Consider the following 25,822-nt stretch of genomic DNA (forward strand, 5'->3'; position numbering starts at 1 on the left):
TGGCATCTATGAATCTGGACAAAGCATAAGATAGGGTCGATAGGGATGCTTTGAGGAAGGGCTTTAGAATATACGATGTTGGAGTAAACTTATAAGAAGCAGTGAGAAGTTTCGATCATGGATGTAAGGCTTGTGTGCAAGTAGGTAGAAAGAGAGTGAGTGAATGGTTCCAAGTAATGGCTGGTATGCAGCAGGGGCATGTGATGTCAGCATGGTTGTTCAATTTGTTTATGGTCTGGGTGATTAGAGAGGTAAATGTGACTGTCTTGAAGAGAGAGGCAAGTATGCAGTTTGTGGGGGATGAGAGGGCCTGGGAAGTGAGTCAGTTGTTTGCTGATGATACAGCACTGGTGACAGATTTCAGTAAGAAACTGCAGAAGTTGGTGACTGAGTTTGGAAGAGTGTGAGAAAGGAGAAAAAAATGAGAAAGAAGAAAACTGAGAATGTGAATAAAAGCAAATTTATTAGGTGTAGCAGTGAAGGAACCATGAAAGTAAAAATGAATCATAAGGTGGGGAAGGGGCAATAGTTCTTTAGGTAATGAAGAATGTGAGGAAAGAGAACATTATCTGGGAGGTCAAAAATAGTTATGTTTGAAGGAATAGTAGTCCCAACAATATTATAAGGATGTGAGGCATGGGCTATGTGGAAGAGGGTGGATGTGTTGGAAATGAAATGTTTGAGGACAGTGGTGTGGTTTGAACAAGTAAATAATTAAAGTGTATGAGAAATGAGTGGTAATAAAAAAAGTGTAGTTGAAAGAGCAGAGGAGGATGTCCTGAAATAGTTTGGACACATGAATAGAATAAGCAGGGTAAGGTTGACAAAGAAGATATATGTGTCAGAAGTGGAGGAAACACAGAGAACAGGGAGACCAAATTGGAAATGAAAGAACAGAGCGATAAAGATTTTGAGTTATCAGGACCTGAAGGTGAAAGGTACGCATTGATAGAGAGAATTGGAACAATATGGTATACTGGGTTTGATGTGCTGTCAACGGTCTGAAACAGGGCATGTGAAGCGTCCTGGGTTAACCATGGAAAGGTCTGTGGTGCCTGGTCGTGGATAGGGATCCATGGTTGTGGTGCATTACACATGACAGCCAGAGAGTAAATGTGAGTGGATGTGGCCTTTCTTCGCATGTTCCAGGCGCTACCTTGTTAACGCACGAAACAGCAATCAAAGGAAAAGAAAAAGATATATGTATATATATTATGTTCAGCAGGAATGAGGGGCAAGTTAGTTGGGATGTGAGATATATTGTCCTCAAACATTTCATTTCCAACATATCCACCCTCCTCCATACAACCTCATCTATAGCCCATGTCTCAAAACAATACAATATTGCTGGAACCACTATTCCTTTAAACATACCCATTTTTGCTCTCCGAGATAATGCTATCTCTTTCCACAAATTCTTCATCGCTCCTAGAACCTTCGCCCCTTCCCCCTCCCTGGTTCCACTGGCTGCTAAGTCCACTCCCAGATGTCTAAAACACTTCACTTTCTCCAATTTTTCTCCATTCAGACTTACATCCCAACTAACTTGTCCCTCAACCCTGCTGACCCTACTAACCTTGCTCTTATTCATTTTACTCTCAGCTTTCTCCTTTCACACACTTTCCCAAACTCAGTTGCCAACTTCAGCATTTTCTCACCCGAATCAGCCACCAGTGCTGTATCAACTGTGAACAACAACCGGCTCATTTCCCAGTCCCTCTCATACCCAACAGACTGCATACTTCCCCCTTCTCCAAAACTCTTGCATTTACCTCCCTAACCAACCCATCCATAAACAACTTAACCATGGGGACATCATACACCCCTGCCGCAGACCAACCTTCACTGGGGAATCAATCACTCTTCTATCTTCCTACAAGTACATATGCCTTACATCTCTTGATAAAAACTTTTTACTGCCTCTAGCAGCTTATCTCCCACACCATATACTTGTAAGACCTTCCACAAAGTATCTCTATCAACCCTATCATATGCCTTCTCCATATGTATTTCTCACACATTCTTCAAAGCAAACACCCAGTGCACACGTCCTCCACCACTTCTGAAATCACAGTGCTCCTCTCCAGTATGATGCTCTGTACATGACATCACCCTCTCAATCAGTACCCTCCCATACAATTTTCCAGTAACACTCAACAAACTTATGCCTCTATAGTTTGAACACTAAACTTTATCCCCTTTGCCTTTGTACAATGGCACTATCCATACATTCTGCCAATCCTCAGGCACTTCCCCATGATCCATACATACAATGAATATCCTTACCAACCAATCAGCACACAGTCACCCCTTCTTAATAAATTCAACAACAATACCATCTAATAGAACCCTCCGCCTTGCTGGATTTCATCTTCTGCAATGCTTTCACCACCTCTTCTTTCTTAACCAAACCATTCTTCCTGACCCTCTCACTTTGCACACCACCCTGACCAAAGCACCCTACATCTGCCACTCTATAATCAAACACATTCAACAAACCTTCAAAATACTCACTCCATCACTAGCTGCTACCACTTACAGAAAGAGTCACACGGGGAGTGCTCATCCTCCTCGAAGGCTCAGATTGGGGTGTCTAAATGTGTGTGGATGTAACCAAGATGAGAAAAAAGGAGAGATAGGTAGTATGTTTGAGGAAAGGAACCTGGATGTTTTGGCTCTGAGTGAAATGAAGCTCAAGGGTAAAGGGGAAGAGTGTTTTGGGATGTCTTAGGAGTAAGGTCAGGGGTTAGTGAGAGGACAAGAGCAAGGGAAGGAGTAGCACTACTCCTGAAACAGGAGTGGTGGGAGTATGTGATAGAATGTAAGAAAGTAAACTCTAGATTGATATGGGTAAAACTGAAAGTGGATGGAGAGAGAGATGGGTGATTGATTGGTGCATATGCACCTGGGCATGAGAAGAAAGATCATGAGAGGCAAGTGTTTTGGGAGCAGCTGAGTGAGTGTGTTAGTAGTTTTGATGCATGAGACCAGGTTATAGTAATGGGTTATTTGAATGCAAAGGTGAGTAATGTGTCAGTTGAGGGAATAATTGGTGTACATGGGGGTGTTCAGTGTTGTAAATGGTAATGGTGAGCTTGTAGATTTATGTGCTGAAAAAGGACTGGTGATTGGGAATACCTGGTTTAAAAAGAGAGAGATACATAAATATATGTATGTAAATGGGAGAGATGGCCAGAGAGCATTATTGGATTACGTGTTACTTGATAGGCACGCGAAAGAGAGACTTTTGCATGTTTATGTGCTGAGAGGTGCAACTGGAGGGATGTCTGATCATTATCTTGTGGAGGCGAAGGTGAAGACTTGTAGAGGTTTTCAGAAAAAAAGATAGAATGTTGGAGTGAAGACAGTGGTGAGAGGAAGTGAGCTTGGGAAGGAGACTTGTGTGAGGAAGTACCAGGAGAGCCTGAGTACAGAGTGGAAAAAGGTGAGAACAAAGGACGTAAGGGGAGGAATGGGATGTATTTAGGGAAGCAGTGATGGCCTGTGCAAAAGATGCTTGTGGCATGAGAAGTGTGGGAGATGGGCAGATTAGAAAGGGTAGTGAGTGGTGGGATGAAGAAGTAAGACTATTAGTGAAAGAGAAGAGAGAGGCATTTGGAAGATTTTTGCAGGGAAATAATGCAAATGACTGGGAGATGTATAAAAGAAAGAGGCAGGAGGTCAAGAAAAAGGTGCAAGAGGCAAAAAAAGAGAGCAAATGAGAGTTGGGGTGAGAGAGTATCATTAAATCTTAGGGAGAATAAAAAGATGTTTTGGAAGGAGGTAAATAAATTGTGTAAGAAAAGGGAACAAATCAGTGAAGGGGGCTAATGGGGAGGTGATAACAAATAGTAGTGATGTGAGAAGGAGATGGAGTGAGTATTTTGAAGGTTTGTTAAATGTGTTTGATGATAGAGTGGCAGATATAGGGTGTTTTGGTCGAGGTGGTGTGCAAAGTGAGAGGGTTAGGGAGAATGATTTGGTAAACAGAAAAGAGGTAGTAAAAGCTTTGTGGAAGATGAAAGCCGGCAAGGCAGTGGGTTTGGATGGTATTGCAATGGAATTTATTAAAAAAGGGGGTGACTGTATTGTTGACTGGTTGGTAAGGTTATTTAATGTATGTATGTATGATGCATGGTGAGGTGCCTGAGGATTGGTAGAATGCTTGCATAGTGCCATTGTACAAAGGCAAAGGGGATAAGAGTAAGTGCTCAAATTACAGAGGTATCAGTCTGTTGAGTATTCCTGGGAAATTATATGGGAGGGTATTGATTGAGAGGGTGAAGGCATGTACAAAGCATCAGATTGGGGAAGAGCAGTGTGGTTTCAGAAGTGGTAGACGATGTGTAGATCAGGTGTTTGCTTTGAAGAATGTATGTGTGAAATACTCAAAAAAGCAAATGGATTTGTATGTAGCATTTATGGATCTGGATAAGGCATATCACAGAGTTGATAAAGATGCTCTGTGGAAGGTATTAAGAACGTAATACCTAAGTTGTTGTTAGAAGCAGTGAAAGGTTTTTATTGAGGATGTAAGGCATGTGTATGTGTTGGAAGAGAGGAAAGTGACTGGTTCTCAGTGAATGTTGGTTTGCGGCAGGGGTGCATGATATCTCCATGGTTGTTTAAATTGTTTATGGATGGGGTTGTTAGGCAGGTGAATGCAAGAGTTTTGGAAAGAGGGGCAAGTATGCAGTCTGTTGTGGATAAGAGGGCTTGGGAAGTGAGTTAGTTGTTGTTCGCTGATGATACAACGCTGGTGGCTGATTCGGGTGAGAAACTGCAGAAGCTGGAGACTGAGTCTGATAAAGGGTGTGAAGGAAGAAAGCTGAGAGTAAATGTGAATAAGAGCAAGGTTATTAGGTTCAGTAGGGTTGAGGGATAAGTCAATTGGGAGGTAAGTCTGAATGGAGAAAAACTGGAGGAAGTGAAGTGTTTTAGATATCTGGGAGTGGATTTGGCAGCAGATGGAACCATGGAAGCAGAAGTGAATCATAGGGTGGGGGAGGGAGCGAAAGTTCTGGGAGCGTTGAAAAATATGTGGAAGTCGAGAACATTATCTTGGAAAGCAAAAATGGGTATGTTTGAAGGAATAGTGGTTCCAACAATGTTATATGGTTGCAAGGCATGGGCTATAGATAGAGTTGTGCGGAGGAGGGTGGATGTGCTGGAAATGAGATGTCTGAGGACACTATGTGGTGTGAGGTGGTTTGATCGAGTAAGTAATGAAAGGGTAAGAGAGATGTGTGGTAATAAAAAGAGTGTGGTTGAGAGAGCAGAAGAGGGTGTGTTGAAATGGTTTGGTCACATGGAGAGAATGAGTGAGGAAAAATTGACAAAGAGGATATATGTGTCAGAGGTGGAGGGACGAGGAGAAGTGGGAGACCAAATTGGAGGTGGAAAGATGGAGTGAAAAAGATTTTGAATGATCGGGGCCTGAACATGCAGGAGGGTGAAAGGCGTGCAAGGAATAGAGTGAATCGGAACGATGTGGTATAACGGGGTCGACGTGCTGTCAATTGATTGAACCCGGGCATGTGAAGCGTCTGGGGTAAATCATGGAAAGTTTTGTGGGGCCTGGATTTGGAAAGGGAGCTGTGGTTTCGGTGCATTATACATGACAGCTAGAGACTGAGTGTGAACAAATGTGGCCTTTGCTGTCTTTTCCTAGCACTACCTCGTGCACATGCGGGGGGAGGGGGTTTTCCTTTCATGTGTGGCGGAGTGGCGACAGGAATGAATAAGGGTAGACGGTATGAATTATGTACATGTGTATATATGTATATGTCTGTGTGTATATATATATGTATATGATGAGATGTATAGGTATGTATATGTGCGTGTGTGGACGTGTATGTATATACATGTGTATGTGGGTGGGTTGGGCCATTCTTTCATCTGTTTACTTACACTACCTCGCTAACGCGGGAGACAGTGACAAAGTATAATGAGTAAAATATATATATATATATATATATATATATATATATATATATATATATATATATATATATATATACATACATATATATATATATATATATATATATATATATATATATATATATATATATATATATATATATAGACGTGCTGTCAGTGGATTGAATCAGGGCATGTGAAGCGTCTGGGGTAAACCATGGAAAGCTGTGTAGGTATGTATATTTGCGTGTGTGGACGTATGTATATACATGTGTATGGGGTGGGTTGGGCCATTTCTTTTGTCTGTTTCCTTGCGCTACCTCGCAAACGCGGGAGACAGCGGCAAAAAAAAAGAGAGAAAAAAAAAAAATTAGCCATTTTCTGCATTAGCAAGGTGGCATTAAGAGCAGAGGACTGAGCCTCAGAAGAAGTATCCACACTTGGACCCATTCTCTGTTCCCTCTTGGAAAAATATATATGGGTACCTAGCCTGAGATAAGTACCAATTTTATTGAATAACCCCTAGGGTTGGATGACCAGCTAACTTGTCTGTGGAGCGACTGCTACAACCAGGATTGGAACCTAAGAACTTAACCCTGGACGGCCCTTGAATGCATTACAGTCAGGAATGCTAACCATTACACCAATGAGGTCCAAGGGTTATGGTAACCAGTATCATCCAATTTAATTCAAGTTGCAAATGAATATGGCTGGGTGAGATTTCGCATGTAAAAACCTGCTTTGAGAACTGGAAAAGCATACATGATGTAGATAAACTGATACAGGAAAGAAAATGTAAACTTACCTCCAACTTATTCAACTTGTTGCAACTTGACTTTAGAGGGCTATCAACAACTGCTACATTTGCAAACAAGAATAGTTTGCTTAAATTGCGGCAATTTTCAGCTATTATCTTGACATGATGAGAATATAGGCGATTACAAAATATCGTGAGAGATGACAACTGACTACCATGGCTTGTCAAGTAGTTTACTGTTGAACTGCTAATGGGGTGATGCACTCCAGTGTAAAACCGGAGTTCTAAATGTTTAAGGTTATGTAATTTGCCAAGTTCTCCAACATCTTCATCACACACACGGATCTTTAAATTCTCTATGTCAGGGCATGCATCACAAACAAAATCCACTATATCACCATCACACCTTTGAACTCTTGACATAGTATTATCAACATGAGTAAGTTTTAGATTATACTGACACCGTCTTCTTTTACGACCAAACTTTTTAGGCTGTGACTGCAACATCTGCAAGGATGTGCCAAGTTCCTTGTAACCTACTAGTTGCAAATTTGGAAAAAAATGAATAAGCATTGCTACATCCTCTGGTTCAACACTGCAGTCTTGTATAAAGAGCATCTCAAGTTTGATACATCCTGGCTGATGGTCTGCTGGATACAAATGAAGTAATCCTTCACCAGTAACACGATTGTTGTTGTTAAGATTCAAAAGTTTCAGGTTAGGGCATGAGCGTCCCAAAATCTGCAATATCCCAGTAGAACATGATGGGAGTGTAATCTTGTTTCGATGTGTGGAAAGATCCAACTGTGTGAGTTGTGTCATAGATGGCAACAGCTGCATCAGGGTAGATTCCACCTTATCCAAAGTTTCTAATTCCACAGTGCCAACATAACTCAGATCAGAAAGTTTGAGATCTGTTACCCTGTAAAAGAAAATTATCACTTAAATACAAGTCCTTCCAAATTTTGTATAGCTAATCAAAGGTACAGTTCTAAAATGAATGGTCATATCATCCAGAACATCCTTATCTTAAGCTTTCTTAATCATGATTGATAATAATTACCAATGAAAAATCAGTCTAAAATTCCTGAAAATTATCACTTAAATACAAGTCCTTCCAAATTTTGTATAGCTAATCAAAGGTACAGTTCTAAAATGAATGGTCATATCATCCAGAACATCCTTATCTTAAGCTTTCTTAATCATGATTGATAATAATTACCAATGAAAAATCAGTCTAAAATTCCTGAACTTATACATTAGTTATATGCTTTGTGGTTTCATGTGGTAACAACACAAGCAAGAAGTAACCTACACCAAGGCTGTATCATCACTAAAAGATGGGAAAGTGTGCCATGTTGTTGAGGGCTTTCCCACCCCAAAGGAACCCATTTACCCCTGCAGGAATTTCATAAAAGGCGTCCTGGAACTGCATAACTAACTGTGTGTGTGTTTAAAGATCTGCCATAACTAGGCCTTGCATGGGCTCTGTCAATGACAAACTCTTCTTGGAGTGCCAGTACTATCATAGGTCGGATGTGTGCGCACCCAAGATACCATTACTGATACAGGGCAGCCTGTGTGTAACTGTAGTGTAGTGGGCTCTTAAGGTGCATAGCTATGTTGTGTAAACTATGCTGCATTACTAAGTAACTGGAGAACTTGTAAATTATGTATTTATACATCACTGGATGAGTGAGAAAAAAATTTACTAAATCTGTCCATGATGTATTTATTCTCAAATCTTGAGTCTCACTGCAATAACCATGTACCAGTGTATATTTAATATTTATTATACTTTGTCGCTGTCTCCTGCGTTAGTGAGGTAGCGCAAGGAAACAGACGAAAGAATGGCCCAACCCACCCACATACACATGTATATACATACATGTCCACACACGCACATATACATACCTATACATTTCAACGTATACATGCATATGCATACACAGACATATACATATATACACGTGCATAATTCATGCTTGCTGCCTTTTTTCATTCCTGTCGTCACCCCGTCACACATGAGGCCACGCCTCCCCCACATGTGAACGAGGCAGTGCTAGGAAAAGAAAACAAAGGCCACATTCATTCACACTCAGTCTCTAGCTGTCATGTATATTGCACCGAAACCACAGCTCCCTTTCCACATCCAGGCCCAACAAAACTTTCCACGGTTTACCCCAGACGCTTCATATACCCTGCATCAACCCACTGACAGCACGTTGACCTCAGTATACCACACTGTTCCAATTCACTCTATTCCTTGCACGCCTTTCACCCTAGAGCATGTTCAGGCCCCGATCACTCAAAATCTTTTTCACTCCATCCTTCCACCTCCAATTTGGTCTCCCACTTCTCCTTGTTCCCTCCACCTCTGACACATATATCCTCTTTGTCAATCTTTCCTCACTCATTCTCTCCATGTGACCAAACCATTTCAAAACACCCTCTTCTGCTCTCTCAACCACACTTTTTATTACCACACATCTCTCTTACCCTTTCATTACTTACTTGATCAAACCATCTCACACCACATATTGTCCTCAAATATCTCATTTCCAACACATCCACCCTCCAATGAACAACCCTATCTATAGCCCACGCTTCGCAACCATATAACATTGTTGGAATCAATATTCCTTCAAACATACCCATTTTTACTTTCCGAATGTTCTCGCCTTCCACACATTCTTCATTGCTCCCAGAACCTTCGCCCCCTTCCCCACCCAGTGACTCACTTTGTCTTCCATGGTTCCATCCGCTGCCAAATCCACTCCCAGATATCTAAAACACTTCACTTCCTCCAGTTCTTCTCCATTCAAACTTACCTCCCAACTGACTTGTCCCTCAACCCTACTATACCTAACAGCCTTGCACTTATTCACATTTACTCTCAGCTTTCTTCTTTCACATACTTTACCAGTGCTGTATCATCAGCGAACAACAACTGACTCACTTCCCAAGCCCTCTCATCCAGAACAGACTGCAAACTTTCCCCTCTCTCCAAAACTTTTTCATTCACCTCCCTAACAACCCCATCCATACACAAATTAAACAACCATGGAGACATCATGCACCCTTGCCGCAAACCGACATTCACTGGGAACCAATCGCTTTCCTCTCTTCCTACTCGTATACATGCCTTACATCCTCGATAAAAACTTTTCACTATATCTAGCAACTTGCCTCCCACACCATATACTTTTAATAGCTTCCACAGAGCATCTCTATCAACTCTATCATATGCCTTCTCCAGATCCATAAATGCTACATACAAATCCATTTGTTTTTCTAAGTATTTCTCACATACATTCTTCAAAGCAAATACCTGATCCACATATCCTCTACCACTTCTAAAACCACACTGCTCTTCCCCAATCTGATGCTCTGTACATGCCTTCACCCTCTCAATCAATACTCTCTCATACAATTTGCCAGCAATAATCAACAAATACCACTGTAATTTGAACTCTCACCTTTATCCCCTTTGCCTTTGTACAATGGCACTATGCATGCATTCTGCCAATCCTCAGGCACTTCACCATGAGCCATACATATACTGATTATCCTCACCAACCAGTCAACAACACAGTCACCCCCTTTTTTAATAAATGCCACTGCAATACCATCCAAACCCATCGCCTTGCTGGCTTTCATCTTCCGCAAAGCTTTCACTGCCTCTTCTCTGTTTACCAAACCATTCTCCCTAACCCTCTCACTTCACACACCACCTTGACCAAAACACCCTATATCTGCCACTCTATCATCTTACACATTCAACAAACCTTCAAAATACTCACTCCATCTCCTCACGTCACCACTACTTGATATTACCTCCCCATTAGCCCCCATCACTGATGTTCCTATTTGTTCTCTTGTCTTAAGCATTTTATTTAACTCCTTCTAAAACATCTTTTTTTTTTTTTCCCCATACTATTCGTCATTTCCCGCGTTAGCGAGGTAGCGTTAAGAACAGAGGACTGGGCCTTAGAGGGAATATGCTCACCTGGCCCCCTTCTCTGTTCATTCTTTTGTAAAATTAAAAAAAACGAGAGGGGAGGATTTCCAGCCACCCGCTCCCTCCCCTTTTAGTCGCCTTCTACGACACACAGGGAATACGTGGGAAGTATTCTTTCTCCCCTATCCCCAGGGATCTTTTTATTCTCCCTAAAATTTAATGATACTCTCTCACCCCAACTCTCATTTGCCCTCTTTTTCACCTCTTGCACCTTTTTCTTGACCTCTTGCCTCTTTCTTTTATACATCTCCCAGTCATTTGCACTATTTTCCTGCAAAAATTGTTCAAATGTCTCTCTCTTCTCTTTCACTAATAATCTTACTTCTTCATCCCACCACTCACTACCTTTTCTAAGCTGCCCATCTCCCACGCTTCTCATGCCACAAGCATCTTTTGCGCATGCCATCACTGATTCCCTAAATACATCCCATTCCTCCCCCACTCCCCTTACGTCCTTTGCTCTCACCTTTCTTCCATTCTGCACTAAGTCTCTCCTGGTACTTCCTCACACAAGTCTCCTTTCCAAGTTCACTTACTCTCACCACTCTCTTCACCCCAACATTTTCTCTTCTTTTCTGAAAACCTCTACAAATCTTCACCTTTGCCTCAACAAGATAATGATCAAACATACCTCCAGTTGCACCTCTCACTGCATTAACATACAAAAGTCTGTCTTTCACGCGCTTATCAATCAACACGTAATCCAATAAAGCTCTCTGGACATCTCTCCTACGTATATATGTATACTTATGTATATCTCTCTTTTTAAACCAGGCATTCCCAATCACCAGTGCTTTTTCAGCACACAAATTTACAAGCTCTTCACCATTTCCATTTGCAACATGTATGTATGTATATGTATGTATGTTGAAATATATAGGCATGTATATGTGTGTAGGTTGGGCCATTCTTTTGTCTGTTTTCTTGCGCTAACTTGCTAACATGGGAGACAGCGATTAAGTATTATAATAATAATAATAATAATAATAATAATAATACGCTACCTCGCAAACGCGGGAGACAGCGACAAAGCAAAATAAATAAATAAATAAATAATAATAATAATAATAATAATAATAATAATAATAATAATAATAATAAAAAGAACATTATCTCGGAAAGCAAAAATGGGTATGTTTGAGGGAATAGTGGTTCCAACAATGCTGTATGGTTGCGAGGCGTGGGCTATGGATAGAGATGTGCGCAGGAGGATGGATGTGCTGGAAATGAGATGTTTGAGGACAATGTGTGGTGTGAGGTGGTTTGATCGAGTAAGTAACGTAAGGGTAAGAGAGATGTGTGGAAATAAAAAGAGCGTGGTTGAGAGAGCAGAAGAGGGTGTTTTGAAATGGTTTGGGCACATGGAGAGAATGAGTGAGGAGAGATTGACCAAGAGGATATATGTGTCGGAGGTGGAGGGAACGAGGAGAAGAGGGAGACCAAATTGGAGGTGGAAAGATGGAGTGAAAAAGATTTTGTGTGATCGGGGCCTGAACATGCAGGAGGGTGAAAGGAGGGCAAGAAATAGAGTGAATTGGAGTCATGTGGTATACAGGGGTTGACGTGCTGTCAGTGGATTGAATCAAGGCATGTGAAGTGTCTGGGGTAAACCATGGAAAGCTGTGTAGGTATGTATATTTGCGTGTGTGGACGTGTGTATGTACATGTGTATGGGGGGGGGGTTGGGCCATTTCTTTCGTCTGTTTCCTTGCGCTACCTCAAGAATAATAAAATGGAGGAAGTAAAGTGTTTTAGATATCTGGGAGTGGATCTGGCAGCGGATGGAACCATGGAAGCGGAAGTGAATCATAGGGTGGGGGAGGGGGCGAAAATCCTGGGAGCCTTGAAGAATGTGTGGAAGTCGAGAACATTATCTCCAAAAGCAAAATGGGTATGTTTGAAGGAATAGTGGTTCCAACAATGTTTTATGGTTGTGAGGCGTGGGCTATGGATAGAGTTGTGCGCAGGAGGGTGGATGTGCTGGAAATGAGATGTTTGAGGACAATATGTGGTGTGAGGCGGTTTGATCGAGTAAGTAATGTAAGGGTAAGAGAGATGTGTGGAAATAAAAAGAGCGTGGTTGAGAGAGCAGAAGAGGGTGTTTTGAAATGGTTTGGGCACATGGAGAGAATGAGTGAGGAAAGATCGACCAAGAGGATATATGTGTCGGAGGTGGAGGGAACGAGGAGAAGTGGGAGACCAAACTGGAGGTGGAAAGATGGAGTGAAAAAGATTCTGAGTGATCGGGGCCTGAACATGCAGGAGGGTGAAAGGCGGGCAAGGAATAGAGTGAATTGGAACAATGTGGCATACCGTGGTCGACGTGCTGTCAATGGATTGAACCAGGGCATGTGAAGCATCTGGGGTAAACCATGGAAATTTCTGTGGGGCCTGGATGTGGAAAGGGAGCTGTGGTTTCGGTGCATTATTACATGACAGCTAGAGACTGAGTGTGAACGAATGGGGCCTTTGTTGTCTTTTCCTAGCGTTACCTTGCACACATGAGGGGGGAGGGGGTTGTTATTCCATGTGTGGCGAGGTGGTGATGGGAATAAATAAAGGCAGACAGTATGAATTATGTACATGTGTGTATATGTATATGTCTGTGTGTGTGTGTGTATATATATGTGTACATTGAGATGTATAGGTATGTATATTTGTGTGTGTGGACGTGTATGTATATACATGTGTATGTGGGTGGGTTGGGCCATTCTTTTGTCTGTTTCCTTGCACTACTTCGCTAATGCAGGAGACAGCGACAAAGCAAATAAATATGTGCGTGCATGGGCATTATATATGTGTATGTGAGTGGATGGGCCATTCTTTGTCTGTTTCCTGGTGCTACCTCACTGATGCGGGAAACAGTGATTAAGTATAATAAATATATAAATAAATAAGTATAGTGTTTCATCCATGTGCTCAACACTTGTTCAATTCTCTCCATAACTGAACTTTGGGAATACGAGGTCTTAGATACTCTCTTGGCACTCTCCTTGATCTTTGCATTATCATGAACAGTCCATAAAGTAGATTTGCTAAGTCCAAGGGCATGCTTATCATCAGTGTTCATTCAACTCTCTCATAACTTTTGAGCATACTTATCTAACCTCAGAGGTGATGGCTTTATATTTCTTAACACAAATCGTGCCAGGAGAACTTAAAAGATGTTTTTCTGGCATGAAGCAAAGGGGCTAAACAGATGCAATATACAGGGTACTGCAGCACAAAATGTTATAGCACTCCTTGACAATAGGGAGTATCCATGCAACGCATACACGTCTCACATGGCACTGGCAATACCACACCAATATGCTGCTAGCCCAATGATGATCGTATTATTCTGAATTTTAAAAAAAGGTGTAAATGAACCATGTGCATTATTCTAAGTGGTATAAATTATATATGCACAAATTAAAAGGCCCATGTTCATTGCAACATACAGTGCATACATGAGAAAACAGAACCAGCTCCAATATTTATATATATAAAAACTTACCGTGGATGAAGAAGAATACGCAAAAGGCATGACACAACAGCTGGTGAGGCATGTGTAGAATGATGTACAGATAGCTGTCTCAGCACACAGTTAAGCACATCCTGCAGTAATAATGGTGGCACATACTTGTGAAGTAACTTGCGTGTGCTTACCTCCTGGAAGGCAAATGTGGGTAAAGTCAAAAAAATTTTGACCTATCATAACAAAATAATGTAGTGTTAAAAGCTCTTATTGGGGACAGTGATTTGATCCTTGAGGAGAATTACTGCAATGAAGCACAGATATAGTGGGAGTAATACAAGTATTGGTGGAAGTATTTATTTTATATAAAAAAAGGTCTGTATCAAGGTCTTTAGCCAAGGTGAAATTTTCTTAATCTCATGAGCCTGGGTGGAAACAATGCATGGGGAAAAAAAAGAGTGCATTGTTTCATGATCATAGATGGATTTTTTCTTCATGTTTGAGCCAGGTTTAAGCTTTAGGTTAACCTTTTAGATATGGGGCATAAACTAGGAAAAATCCAAGCCAGAGTTATGGATTGTAAGCAGTTCAGTTCTTTTGATATTGGGAAATTGCTGTGCACAGTTTTATGAGTATGTGATTTACAATTTTCAAGTTATGACTAAGGTTAATTTGCAGATTAAAGTGTGGCTCTCAACAATGGACAGATGGATAATGATGACTGTAAAAGTGATTCTTAAGTGTTTGCCATGTAATGCAGGTGACATAAAAAGGGATACCTGAGTGTTTGTTCCACTACACACACACAATGAAAAACAGAAACAAGAAGGGTATTACATGAAACATTTGTTGCCTGTACTGCAGCACAGGTATGTGATGTAAAGTTATAGAAGTTTGTGGAAATGCTCTGTCTATCTATGCATATCTCTGATGCCCATTCCCTTCGGGAACTCCCATCAAGTGGGTGGCCATGACAAAAAAGTCTCCAATCGTCCTTGTCCTTACATGCCTCCCTGCATACAGCTTTCCATGCATTCTTCCACCAGTACTCTTCCACTCTATTTCCCCATGTCAAAGATGATCTTCCTCTAAAACCAATCTCTTTAATCGAACTACCATACACTCTCCTTGTAAACTCCTTATCCTGCATCCTTTAAACATGCCAAAACATCCTCAAAGTTTTATGTTTCACACAATGAGAGAGCTTGGGAAGTGAGTCAGTTGTTGTTCGCTGATGATACAGCGCTGGTGGCTGATTCATGTGAGAAACTGCAGAAGCTGGTGACTGAGTTTGGTAAAGTGTGTGAAAGAAGAAAGTTAAGAGTAAATGTGAATAAGAGCAAGGTTATTAGGTACAGTGGGGTTGAGGGTCAAGTCAATTGGGAGGTAAGTTTGAATGGAGAAAAACTGGAGGAAGTAAAGTGTTTTAGATATCTGGGAGTGGATCTGGCAGCGGATGAAACCATAGGAGCGGAAGTGAATCATAGGGTGGGGGAGGGGGAGAAAATCCTGGGAGCCTTGAAGAATGTTTGGAAGTCGAGAACATTATCTCAGAAAGCAAAAATGGGTATGTTTGAAGGAATAGTGGTTCCAACAATGTTGAATGGTTGCGAGGCGTGGGCTATGGATAGAGTTGTGCGCAGGAGGGTATATGTGCTGGAAATGAGATGTTTGAGGACAATATGTGGTGTGAGGTGGTTTGATCGAGTAAGTAATGTAAGGGTAAGAGAGATGTGTGGAAATAAAAAAAGCGTGGTTGAGAGAGCAGAAGAGGGTGTTTTGAAATGGTTTGGGCACATGGAGAGAATGAGTGAGGAAAGATTGACCAAGAGGATATATGTGTCAGAGGTGGAGGGAATGAGGAGAAGTGGGAGACCAAATTGGAGGTGGAAAGATGGAGTGAAAAAGATTTTGAGTGATCGGGGCCTGAACATGCAGGAGGGTGAAAGGCGGGCAAGGAATAGAGTGAATTGGATCGATGTGGTATACCGGGGTCGATGGGCTGTCAATGGATTGAATCAGGGCATGTAAAGCATCTGGAGTAAACCATGGAAAGTTCTGTGGGGCCTGGATGTGGAAAGGGAGCTGTGGTTTCGGGCATTATTACATGACAGCTAGAGACTGAGTGTGAATGAATGGGGCCTTTGTTGTCTTTTCCTAGCGCTACCTCGCACACATGAGGGGGAGGGGGATGTTATTCCATGTGTGGCGAGGTGGCGATGGGAATAAATAAAGGCAGACAGTATGAATCATGTACATGTGTATATATGTATATGTCTGTGTGTGTATATATATGTGTACATTGAGATGTATAGGTATGTATATTTGAGTGTATGGACGTGTATGTATATACATTGAGTATGGGGGTGGGTTGGGCCATTTCTTTTGTCTGTTTCCTTGCGCTACCTTGCAAACGCAGGAGATAGTGACAAAGCAAAGTAAATGAAAATAAATATAAACATAAAATCTATCTACATCTCTTTCTATCTATCTAACTATATCTATAATGCCTGTTCCATCTGGATCTCCCTCAAAGGGGTGGCCACGGCAAAAGAGTTTCCATAACTAAAGAACTCCAGTGCTGCTTCTCAGGCTTTATTGCCTAACCTTTAACAGTCCACTTGCAGAGGGCAAGTCTAGTATAGTGTTTACAGAGCTCATACCTAATGTTCTTTATTACTTCTATCTAATGCTCCTACCTACTACTTCTACCTTATAATCCTACCTAAATGTTCCTACCTACTACTTCTACCAACTGCTCCTATCATTTTGCCAAAAAGGCAAGGCTAACACATAGTGCTAACTGCAGGAAAATACAGCTATGAAGAATGAGCTGTGTGAGTCAAGTGTTGTTAAGGGTTAAATGCCTCTCTTGCATACACCACTCCATATAATCTTCCACCATTTCACTCCCTCTAGTACTCTTCCACTCTATTTCTCCATGTCAAAAGTGATCTTACACCAAATTGTTTATTTTGATATCTTATACTTTCCTTGTAAACTTGCATTCTTTCCACATGCCCAACCACCCTAAAGCATTATGTACTCCACAATTCATTCCTTGCCCTACCACATCTAACATGCACCCCCTCATTTCTTTCTTCATTCAATCTAGTCATACCACATACTCCTTTCATACAGCTCATTACCCCAGCCTGGATCCTTGATTTTGGTGACTCATTCCGAATCCACATTTCAGCTGCACTGCTCCCGGTTGGGAGGACTATGTCACTATGCCTTCCCTTAATCCTTTCTTCACTTCCATACTTACACATATACCCTTCATTTGTTTATTAAGGGACCCAATCACTCTTCAATGCAGTACTGCTCTCTCAATTATCTCTCCTTCCATATCACATAAATAATTAAATCCTCTCACCTTTTCCACTCTTTCTCCGCCCATATCTATTACACAGTTTAGTACACTTTCTTCTTTCACCCTTTAGAAATTTGCAGAATCCATACTTTCCTGTTTCCTTTCAAACACCAATGCTTTACAATTACTCACATTTACCTTCAATTGCCTATGCTTACAAAAATCATAAAACACAACTACAATCTTTGCAACTCCTCCTCACTTTCAACAAAAACCATAGTATCATCCGCAATCAGGTGTGACACTGGCCACCATACTTCACCATTACACTCCATCTCTGCACCACTTTTCCCTGGTTCTGCTTTCACCTTTCTTCTTACTCCATCCACATACATGTTAAAAAGCCATGGTGACTTCACATAGCCCTGCCTTACCCAAACATGAAGTTACATTATTCCCTTTGCATTTCCTGCCATACCAAATCTCTCATACACAAGCTCATTTCTTTCTTCATTTCATCTAGTCATACCTTATGCTCCCCTAAAACAATCGTTCACACAGCCAGGATTCTTGACCTCTGTGACTCATTCCATGTCTATGTTTTGGCTGTATAGGGCAGGGTTGGGAGGACTATGCTATCTCTTAATCCTTTCTTCACTTACTCATTATTCTATTAAGGGGCCCAATGAATCTTCTACTCTGTACTGCCCTCTCCCTTATCTCTCCTTCTATCAACAAACTTACCCAAGACAGCTCCTATATACTTAAATTCTGTTACTTCTTTCAGTCCTTCTTCCCATATTTCTATAACACAATTTAGTGCATTTTTTCTCTATCACTATAGGGCTATGCAAAATCTCTACTACAGCTTTGCACTCTGTTTCCTTTTAAACATCATTACTTTACTTTTCTTGCATTCACCTTCATTTACAGGTTTGTCACCTGCCACTGTACCTCACCACCAGTCTTTCTGCATCCTCTTTCCCTACTTTTGCTTTGATTTCTCTAATCGCTCCAACCATATATATGTTAAACAGCCATGGTGACATCATAAAGCTGTGATTCACACCCTCATATATGATGAAACTTTTGTTCAACTTTCCATCCACTCTTACACATGAATCTATTCCATCCATTAGCACTTCTATCACTCTTTCAACCAAGAATCTTGCATAATTTTTTTCTGGTATACTTAACAGACTTATTCTCCTATACTTGAAACAAGCCTAAGCAACTTTTCCTTTGACAAAAGGAACAATAATAGCTTTCACCCAATTCTCAGATATAAACTTCTGTTTCCATGCTAAATTACATATCAAATGGAATCACTCAAACACACTTTCTCCCCCATACATCAACATTTAACCATAATCCCACCCACTTCGGGTAGTTTCCAACCTCTAACCACATCATTACCCTTTTTACCTCCCTTCTGTTTATAGGCCCTTGCACTTGTATCCTTTTCTTTCCATCTTCCATAACCATGCATGTAACAAGTGATGTCTCACCTTCTCCCACATTCATCAGTTCTTCAAAATACTCTTTCCATTTTTTCAATTCCTCTTCTTGATTCAGCAACTCCCATCCTAGCTTTTGCATTTACATTTCCATTCTTAGATACACCTTTTTCCCTTTTTAACTCCTTTCAGTACAATTTATTTTCCCTATATTTTTCAATCAACTTCCAAAATCTTCATAAAAACTTTCCTTTGTTTTCCTCAATCAGCCTCTTAACATTCTGCTTACACATACTATATTCCTCCCTCCTTTGATGTACTTCTACCAGCACATTCCCTTTGAGCTATATTACAAATGCATTGTTTCTCCACATCTACAGCATTTCTAATCTCATCCATCCATCATGCATTTCCCTTTTATTCTTATATCTGACAACCTTGTGTCCAAATTCTAATTGTACAACCTTTAATAGTCTTTCTCTAAACATTCTAAACACCTCATTCACACAAGTACATCCCTACAATTACTGCACTTTCATCTAAACTTCTTTTCAACCCTCTTTCATACTCCACCTTGCATTTTTTATAATTCACTTTTTCACTGGCCAAGTCTTCATGTTCACAGGTGCATATACATATACCTGTGCATACTTCACAATTTCAACCTTTCCTTTTACCTACACTATTCTTGATCTATTTCAGCCAAGCCCTGTAACACCCTCCCATACTCTTGATGACAGCACAGTAACACATTCTTCTTTCATTCTTACCTGATAATTTTCACTTTTTCTCATCCATACCACTCCTCCTTCCATACACCCCTACAACTTGCATTCAGCATTTCCATTTTCAATCCATACACCCTGCCCAAGGATATGGGTTTCCCCAATCCCCACCTTATCCAAATTATAACTTTTAAAATTATCCACAAGCTCCCTCCTTATACTTTCACCAGTCATCCCATTAACATTTACAGCCACTGTCCTCAATTGAAAAACAAAAGTCCCTTTTATTCCCTGGCATAACATGTGGACTCCAGTGCTGCTGCTTCTTAAACTTTAGTGGAAATGTTGCTTGGAAAATATCAACATTAACTGTAATTCCATGGCCAAAGAAGTAGTTTTCTTTAAGTTTTAGGACAGGTTTAGTTATAGGATAATTCTTTCTTATAAGGGGGAAAATTCAACTAAATTTTTGGGTCTTATGCCATTCAGTTCTTTAGATGATGGAAAACAACTGTAAAAAGTTTCATTATATGATTTAGACTTCAAGTTATGACTTATGTTATGCTGCAAGTTAAAAGCATGAATTATGACACTGGAAAGATGGCTAGTAATGATAACACTAAAACTGACCCCTGAGCGTTAGTCATGCTAAACAAGTGACTTAAAAATATGATCTTGAAAAAAGTCAGCATAATCCCATCCATTCTCACCTCTAGGTGTGAAATATGTAAGCGGAAATGTGGAGCAAAGCACGCAGTTATTTGATTCAGACTACTAAAATGAGCTTCATGAGAGGGGCTTAGAGTGTATAGATGTGTGATGTCTTAGAGAAGGAAGGGTAAAAAGTGTGGTTCTACAGAGCGGGTCTACCAAAATGATATATAGTGGGTTGGTCATGTGGAGAGAATGCATGATGAAAAATAAATACGGGAGTGAAGTAGAAGAAAGCACCAAATGGAAGATATATACATATTTTCATTTATTTATATTTATTTTGCTTTGTCGCTGTCTCCCACGTTAGCGAGGTAGCGCAAGGAAACAGACAAAAGAATGGTCCAACCCACCCACATACACATGTATATACATACACATCCACACATGCAAATATACATACCTATACATCTCAATGTATACATGTATATACACACACAGACATATACATATATACACATGTACATAATTCATACTGTCTGCCTTTATTCATTCCCATCGCCACCTCACCACACATGAAATAACAACCACCTCCCCCCTCGTGTGTGCGAGGTAGCGCTAGGAAAAGACAACAAAGGCCACATTCGTTCACACTCAGTCTCTAGCTGTCATGTAATAATGCACCGAAATCACAGCTCCCTTTCCACATCCAGGCCCCACAGAACTTTCCATGGTTTACCCCAGATGCTTCACATGCCCTGGTTCAATCCACTGACAGCCCATCGACCCCGGTATACCATATCGTTCCAATTCACTCTATTCCTTGCATGCCTTTCACCCTCCTGCATGTTCAGGCCCCGATCACTCAAAATCTTTTTCGCTCCATCCTTCCACCTCCAATCTGGTCTCCCACTTCTCCTCGTTCCCTCCACCTCTGACACATATATCCTCTTTGTCAATCTTTCCTCACTCATTCTCTCCATGTGACCAAACCATTTCAAAACACCCTCTTCTGCTCTCTCAACCACACTCTTTTTATTACCACACATCTCTCTTACCCTATTATTACTTACTCGATCAAACCACCTCACACCACATATTGTCCTCAAACATCTCATTTCCAGCACATCCACCCTCCTGCGCACAACTCTATCCATAGCCCACGCCTCGCAACCATACAACATTGTTGGAACCACTATTCCTTCAAACATACCCATTTTTTCTTTCCGAGATAATGGTCTCGACTTCCACACATTCTTCAAGGCTCCCAGAATTTTCGCCCCCTCCCCCACCCTATGATTCACTTCCACTTCCATGGTTCCATCCACTGCCAAATCCACTCCCAGATATCTAAAACACCTCACTTCCTCCAGTTTTTCTCCATTCAAACTTACCTACCAATTGACTTGACCCTCAACCCTACTGTACCTAATAACCTTGCTCTTATTCACATTTACTCTTAACTTTCTTCTTTCACACACTTTACCAAACTCAGTCACCAGCTTCTGCAGTTTCTCACATGAATCAGCCACCAGCGGTGTATCATCAGCGAACAACAACTGACTCACTTCCCAAGCTCTCTCATCCACAACAGACTGCATATTTGCCCCTCTTTCCAAAACTCTTGCATTCACCTCCCTAACAACTCCATCCATAAACAAATTAAGCAACCATGGAGACATCACACACCCCTGCTGCAAACCTACATTCAATGGGAACCAATCACTTTCCTCTCTTCCTACACATACACATGCCTTACATCCTCGATAAAAACTTTTCACTGCTTCTAACAACTTGCCTCCCACACCATATATTCTTAATACCTTCCACAGAGCATCTCTATCAACTCTATCATATGCCTTCTCCAGATCCATAAATGCTACATACAAATCCATTTGCTTTTCTAAGTATTTCTCACATACATTCTTCAAAGCAAACACCTGATCCACACATCCTCTACCACTTCTGAAACCACACTGCTCTTCCCCAGCAGAGAGAGAGAGAGAGAGAGAGAGAGAGAGAGAGAGAGAGAGTATACTGGGTAGAGGATGCACAAGGGAGTAATGGCAGATGGAACACACTCAGCTGTGTTTAGATAAGGCCACCAGGAGACTTTTGCTGTAGTTACTCTCCCCAAGGAAAAAGTTTTCAAGAGGAACAAATCATCCAAAAATACAGACACAGATATCTATAAGTTCCTTTGATCAAATATTTTCCAACAAATGTTCTGAATTTTGAACAATGCAACAAGACAACATATGTACTGGCTCTGCATGTACAGTCATTTCATAATACTCAAAGAAAGAGAAGGCTATAAACATGTACCAAAGGACATGACAAGTTCTGGTTATGTACCACTGAAACATACCTGTAGAGGATCTGAGCAGGAAAGAGTCTGTGCTATCACCATCTCACTAGCTGAGCTGATGCATGACCAAAGCAACTGCCTTGGCTGACGGCGAGGTGGCATTGTGTATACAAGACAGTGTGACTAGGTGAAATGGAACTGTAATACTGAAAACAAGAAGAAAATCAATAAACTGCAAATGGACTGAAAAATTTTGTAAAGGACAAGGGTATCATATCTTTAGCTTATAGCATGCCAAACACAAATACCCTCTTGACCTGAAGAGAAGAATAATCAGCAAATGAATATGGGATCTCAAAATTAATATGCAAACCTGTAATTTTCCAAAGTTTAGCATAACCAGAAAAGCTGAAAAATGGATACACTGATATATGGCCATTCTCCTTTGACAGTTCTGTAATTTCACCTCTTGAGTCCAAAGCGATCCTGGTTATTTACTGTCCCAAGCTAACTTCCAAACTTGACTCCCTTGCCTTGAGCTGCAGTGTTGGTTCACTCTCCCCCTTCTACAAGTATTACTAGCTAGACCATGCAATACTCAGCAAGCTGCTGCATCAAGTGGTTATTGTGTTGCCATCAGAAACTCAAAGGTGGGCTGTTTTGACAACTGCTTTTTCCCTACACGTCAAAGCTTTGGAACTTTCTACTTTCTCATGGCTTTCCCAATAACTATGATGCACATTTCAAAAGACAGGTTTTTCACTTTCTCAAAAATTCACAAAAACTTTCCCTTGCCTTGAAGTGGACTTTTGTCCATGACTGGAGCCTTATACATAAAAAAATATAGACAAATGGTTTATGTAACTGAGCTAACAATAATTATATAACATAAACATGGGTGAACAAAATAGACTAAAGATGTACAAATCATGACTCGCAATTTTTTATAATTCTATATTCATAAGGGATTATGTAACTAGCATTAGAAATAAATGACAGATCTATATAAAAGTTCATTAGATGAATAACATACATACACAAAAAACTTACTGAACTACAAAATATGTCATAATATTTTGTGACTATAAACACCACCAGATTTACTTGTACAATGAAATCAAGTAAAAAATTAAAAGAATTCAAAGAAAGTATTTATCATATTTCGTCGCTGTCTCCCGCGTCAGCGAGGTAGCGCAAGGAAACAGATGAAAGAATGACCCAACCCACCCACATGCACACGTATATACATACACGTCCACACATGCACATATACATACCTATACATATATATATGTTGTTTAATTTGTTTATGGATGGAGTTGTTAGGGAGGTGAATGCAAGAGTTTTGGAAAGAAGGGCAAGTATGCTTTCTGTTGTGGATGAGAGAGCTTGGGAAGTGAGTAAGTTGTTGTTTGCTGATGATACACCGCTGGTGGCTGATTCGTGTGAGAAACTGCAGAAGCCACCATAGGGAGCGGGGGGGCTGGAAATCCTCCCCTCTCATTTTCTTTTTAATTTTCCAAAAGAAGGTACAGAAAAGGGGGCCAGGTGAGGATATTTCCTCAAAGGCCCAGTCCTCTGTTCTTAACGCTACCTTGCTAACGTGGGAAATGGCGAACAGTAGCGGGGGGCTAGAAACCCTCCCCTCCTTGTCTTTTAACTTTCTAAAAGGGGAAACAGAAGAAGGAGTCACGCGGGGAGTGCTCGTCCTCCTTGAAGGCTCAGATTGGGGTGTCTAAATGTGTGTGGATGTAACCAAGATGAGAAAAAAGGAGAGACAGGTAGTATGTTTCAGGAAAGGAACCTGGATGTTTTGGCTCTGAGTGAAACAAAGCTCAAGGGTAAAGGGGAAGAGTGGTTTGGGAATGTCTTGGGAGTAAAGTCAGGGGTTAGTGAGAGGACAAGAGCAAGGGAAGGAATAGCACTACTACTAAAACAGGAGTGGTGGGAGTATGTGACAGAGTGTAATAAAGTAAACTCTAGATTGATATGGGTAAAACTGAAAGTTGATAGAGAGAGATGGGTGATTATTGGTGCATATGCACCTGGGCATGAGAAGAAAGATCATGAGAGGCAAGTGTTTTGGGAGCAGCTGAATGAGTGTGTTAGTGGTTTTGATGCACGAGACCGGGTTATAGCGATGGGTGATTTGAATGCAAAGGTGAGTAATGTGGCAGTTGAGGGAATAATTGGTATACATGGGGTGCTCAGTGTTATAAATGGAAATGGTGAAGAGCTTGTAGATTTATTTGCTGAAAAAGGACTGGTGATTGGGAATACCTGGTTTAAAAAGAGAGATATACATAAGTATACGTATGTAAGTAGGAAAGATGGCCAGAAAGCATTATTGGATTATGTGTTAATTGACAGGCGTGCGAAAGAGAGACTTTTGGATGTTAATGTGCTGAGAGGTGCAACTGAGGGATGTCTGACCATTATCTTGTGGAGGCGAAGGTGAAGATTTGTAAAGGTTTTCAGAAAAGAAGAGAGAATGTTGGGGTGAAGAGAATGGTGAGAGTAAGTGAGCTTGGGAAGGAGACATGTGTGAGGAAGTACCAGGAGAGACTGAGTACAGAATGGAAAAAGGTGAGAACAAAGGACGTAAGGGGAGTGGGGGAGGAATGGGATGTATTTAGGGAAGCAGTGATGGCTTGCGCAAAAGATGCTCGTGGCATGAGAAGTGTGGGAGGTGGGCAGATTAGAAAGGGTAGTGAGTGGTGGGATGAAGAAGTAAGATTATTAGTGAAAGAGAAGAGAGAGGCATTTGGACGATTTTTGCTGGGGAATAATGCAAATGAGTGGGAGATGTATAAAAGAAGGAGGCAGGAGGTCAAGAGAAAGGTGCAAGAGGTGAAAAAGAGGGCAAATGAGAGTTGGGGTGACAGAGTATCAATAAATTTTAGGGAGAATAAAAAGATGTTTTGGAAGGAGGTAAATAAAGTGCGTAAGACAAGGGAGCAAATGGGAACTTCAGTGAAGGGGGCAAATGGGGAGGTGATAACAAGTTGTGGTGATGTGAGAAGGAGATGGAGTGAGTATTTTGAAGGTCTGCTGAATGTGTTTGATGATAGACTGGCAGATATAGGGTGTTTTGGTCGAGGTGGTATGCAAAGTGAGAGGGTTGGGGAAAATGATTTGGTAAACAGAGAAGAGGTAGTAAAAGCTTTGCAGAAGATGAAAGCCGGCAAGGCAGCAGGTTTGGATGGTA

The 25,822-nt window shown here is 41.0% G+C and overlaps 1 protein-coding gene across 10 annotated transcripts in view; it reads right to left on the reverse strand.

Moving 5' to 3' along the window:
- Positions 1 to 25,822, reverse strand: part of LOC139754214 (uncharacterized) — a 436,361-nt gene that overhangs the window by 39,494 nt on the left and 371,045 nt on the right. For all 10 annotated transcript variants that reach the window (XM_071671468.1, XM_071671476.1, XM_071671466.1 and 7 more), the window contains 3 exons: positions 22,675 to 22,820; positions 14,197 to 14,351; positions 6,728 to 7,601 (listed from right to left, as the gene is read on the reverse strand). In XM_071671468.1, coding sequence (XP_071527569.1) covers positions 6,728 to 7,601; positions 14,197 to 14,351; positions 22,675 to 22,776 — 1,131 coding nt within the window. In that variant the 5' untranslated portion in view covers positions 22,777 to 22,820. The remainder of the gene's footprint in view (positions 1 to 6,727; positions 7,602 to 14,196; positions 14,352 to 22,674; positions 22,821 to 25,822) is intronic.

The sequence above is a fragment of the Panulirus ornatus genome, chromosome 16 (assembly GCF_036320965.1).
Source record: "Panulirus ornatus isolate Po-2019 chromosome 16, ASM3632096v1, whole genome shotgun sequence".
NCBI classification, from domain to species: Eukaryota; Metazoa; Arthropoda; class Malacostraca; order Decapoda; family Palinuridae; genus Panulirus; species Panulirus ornatus.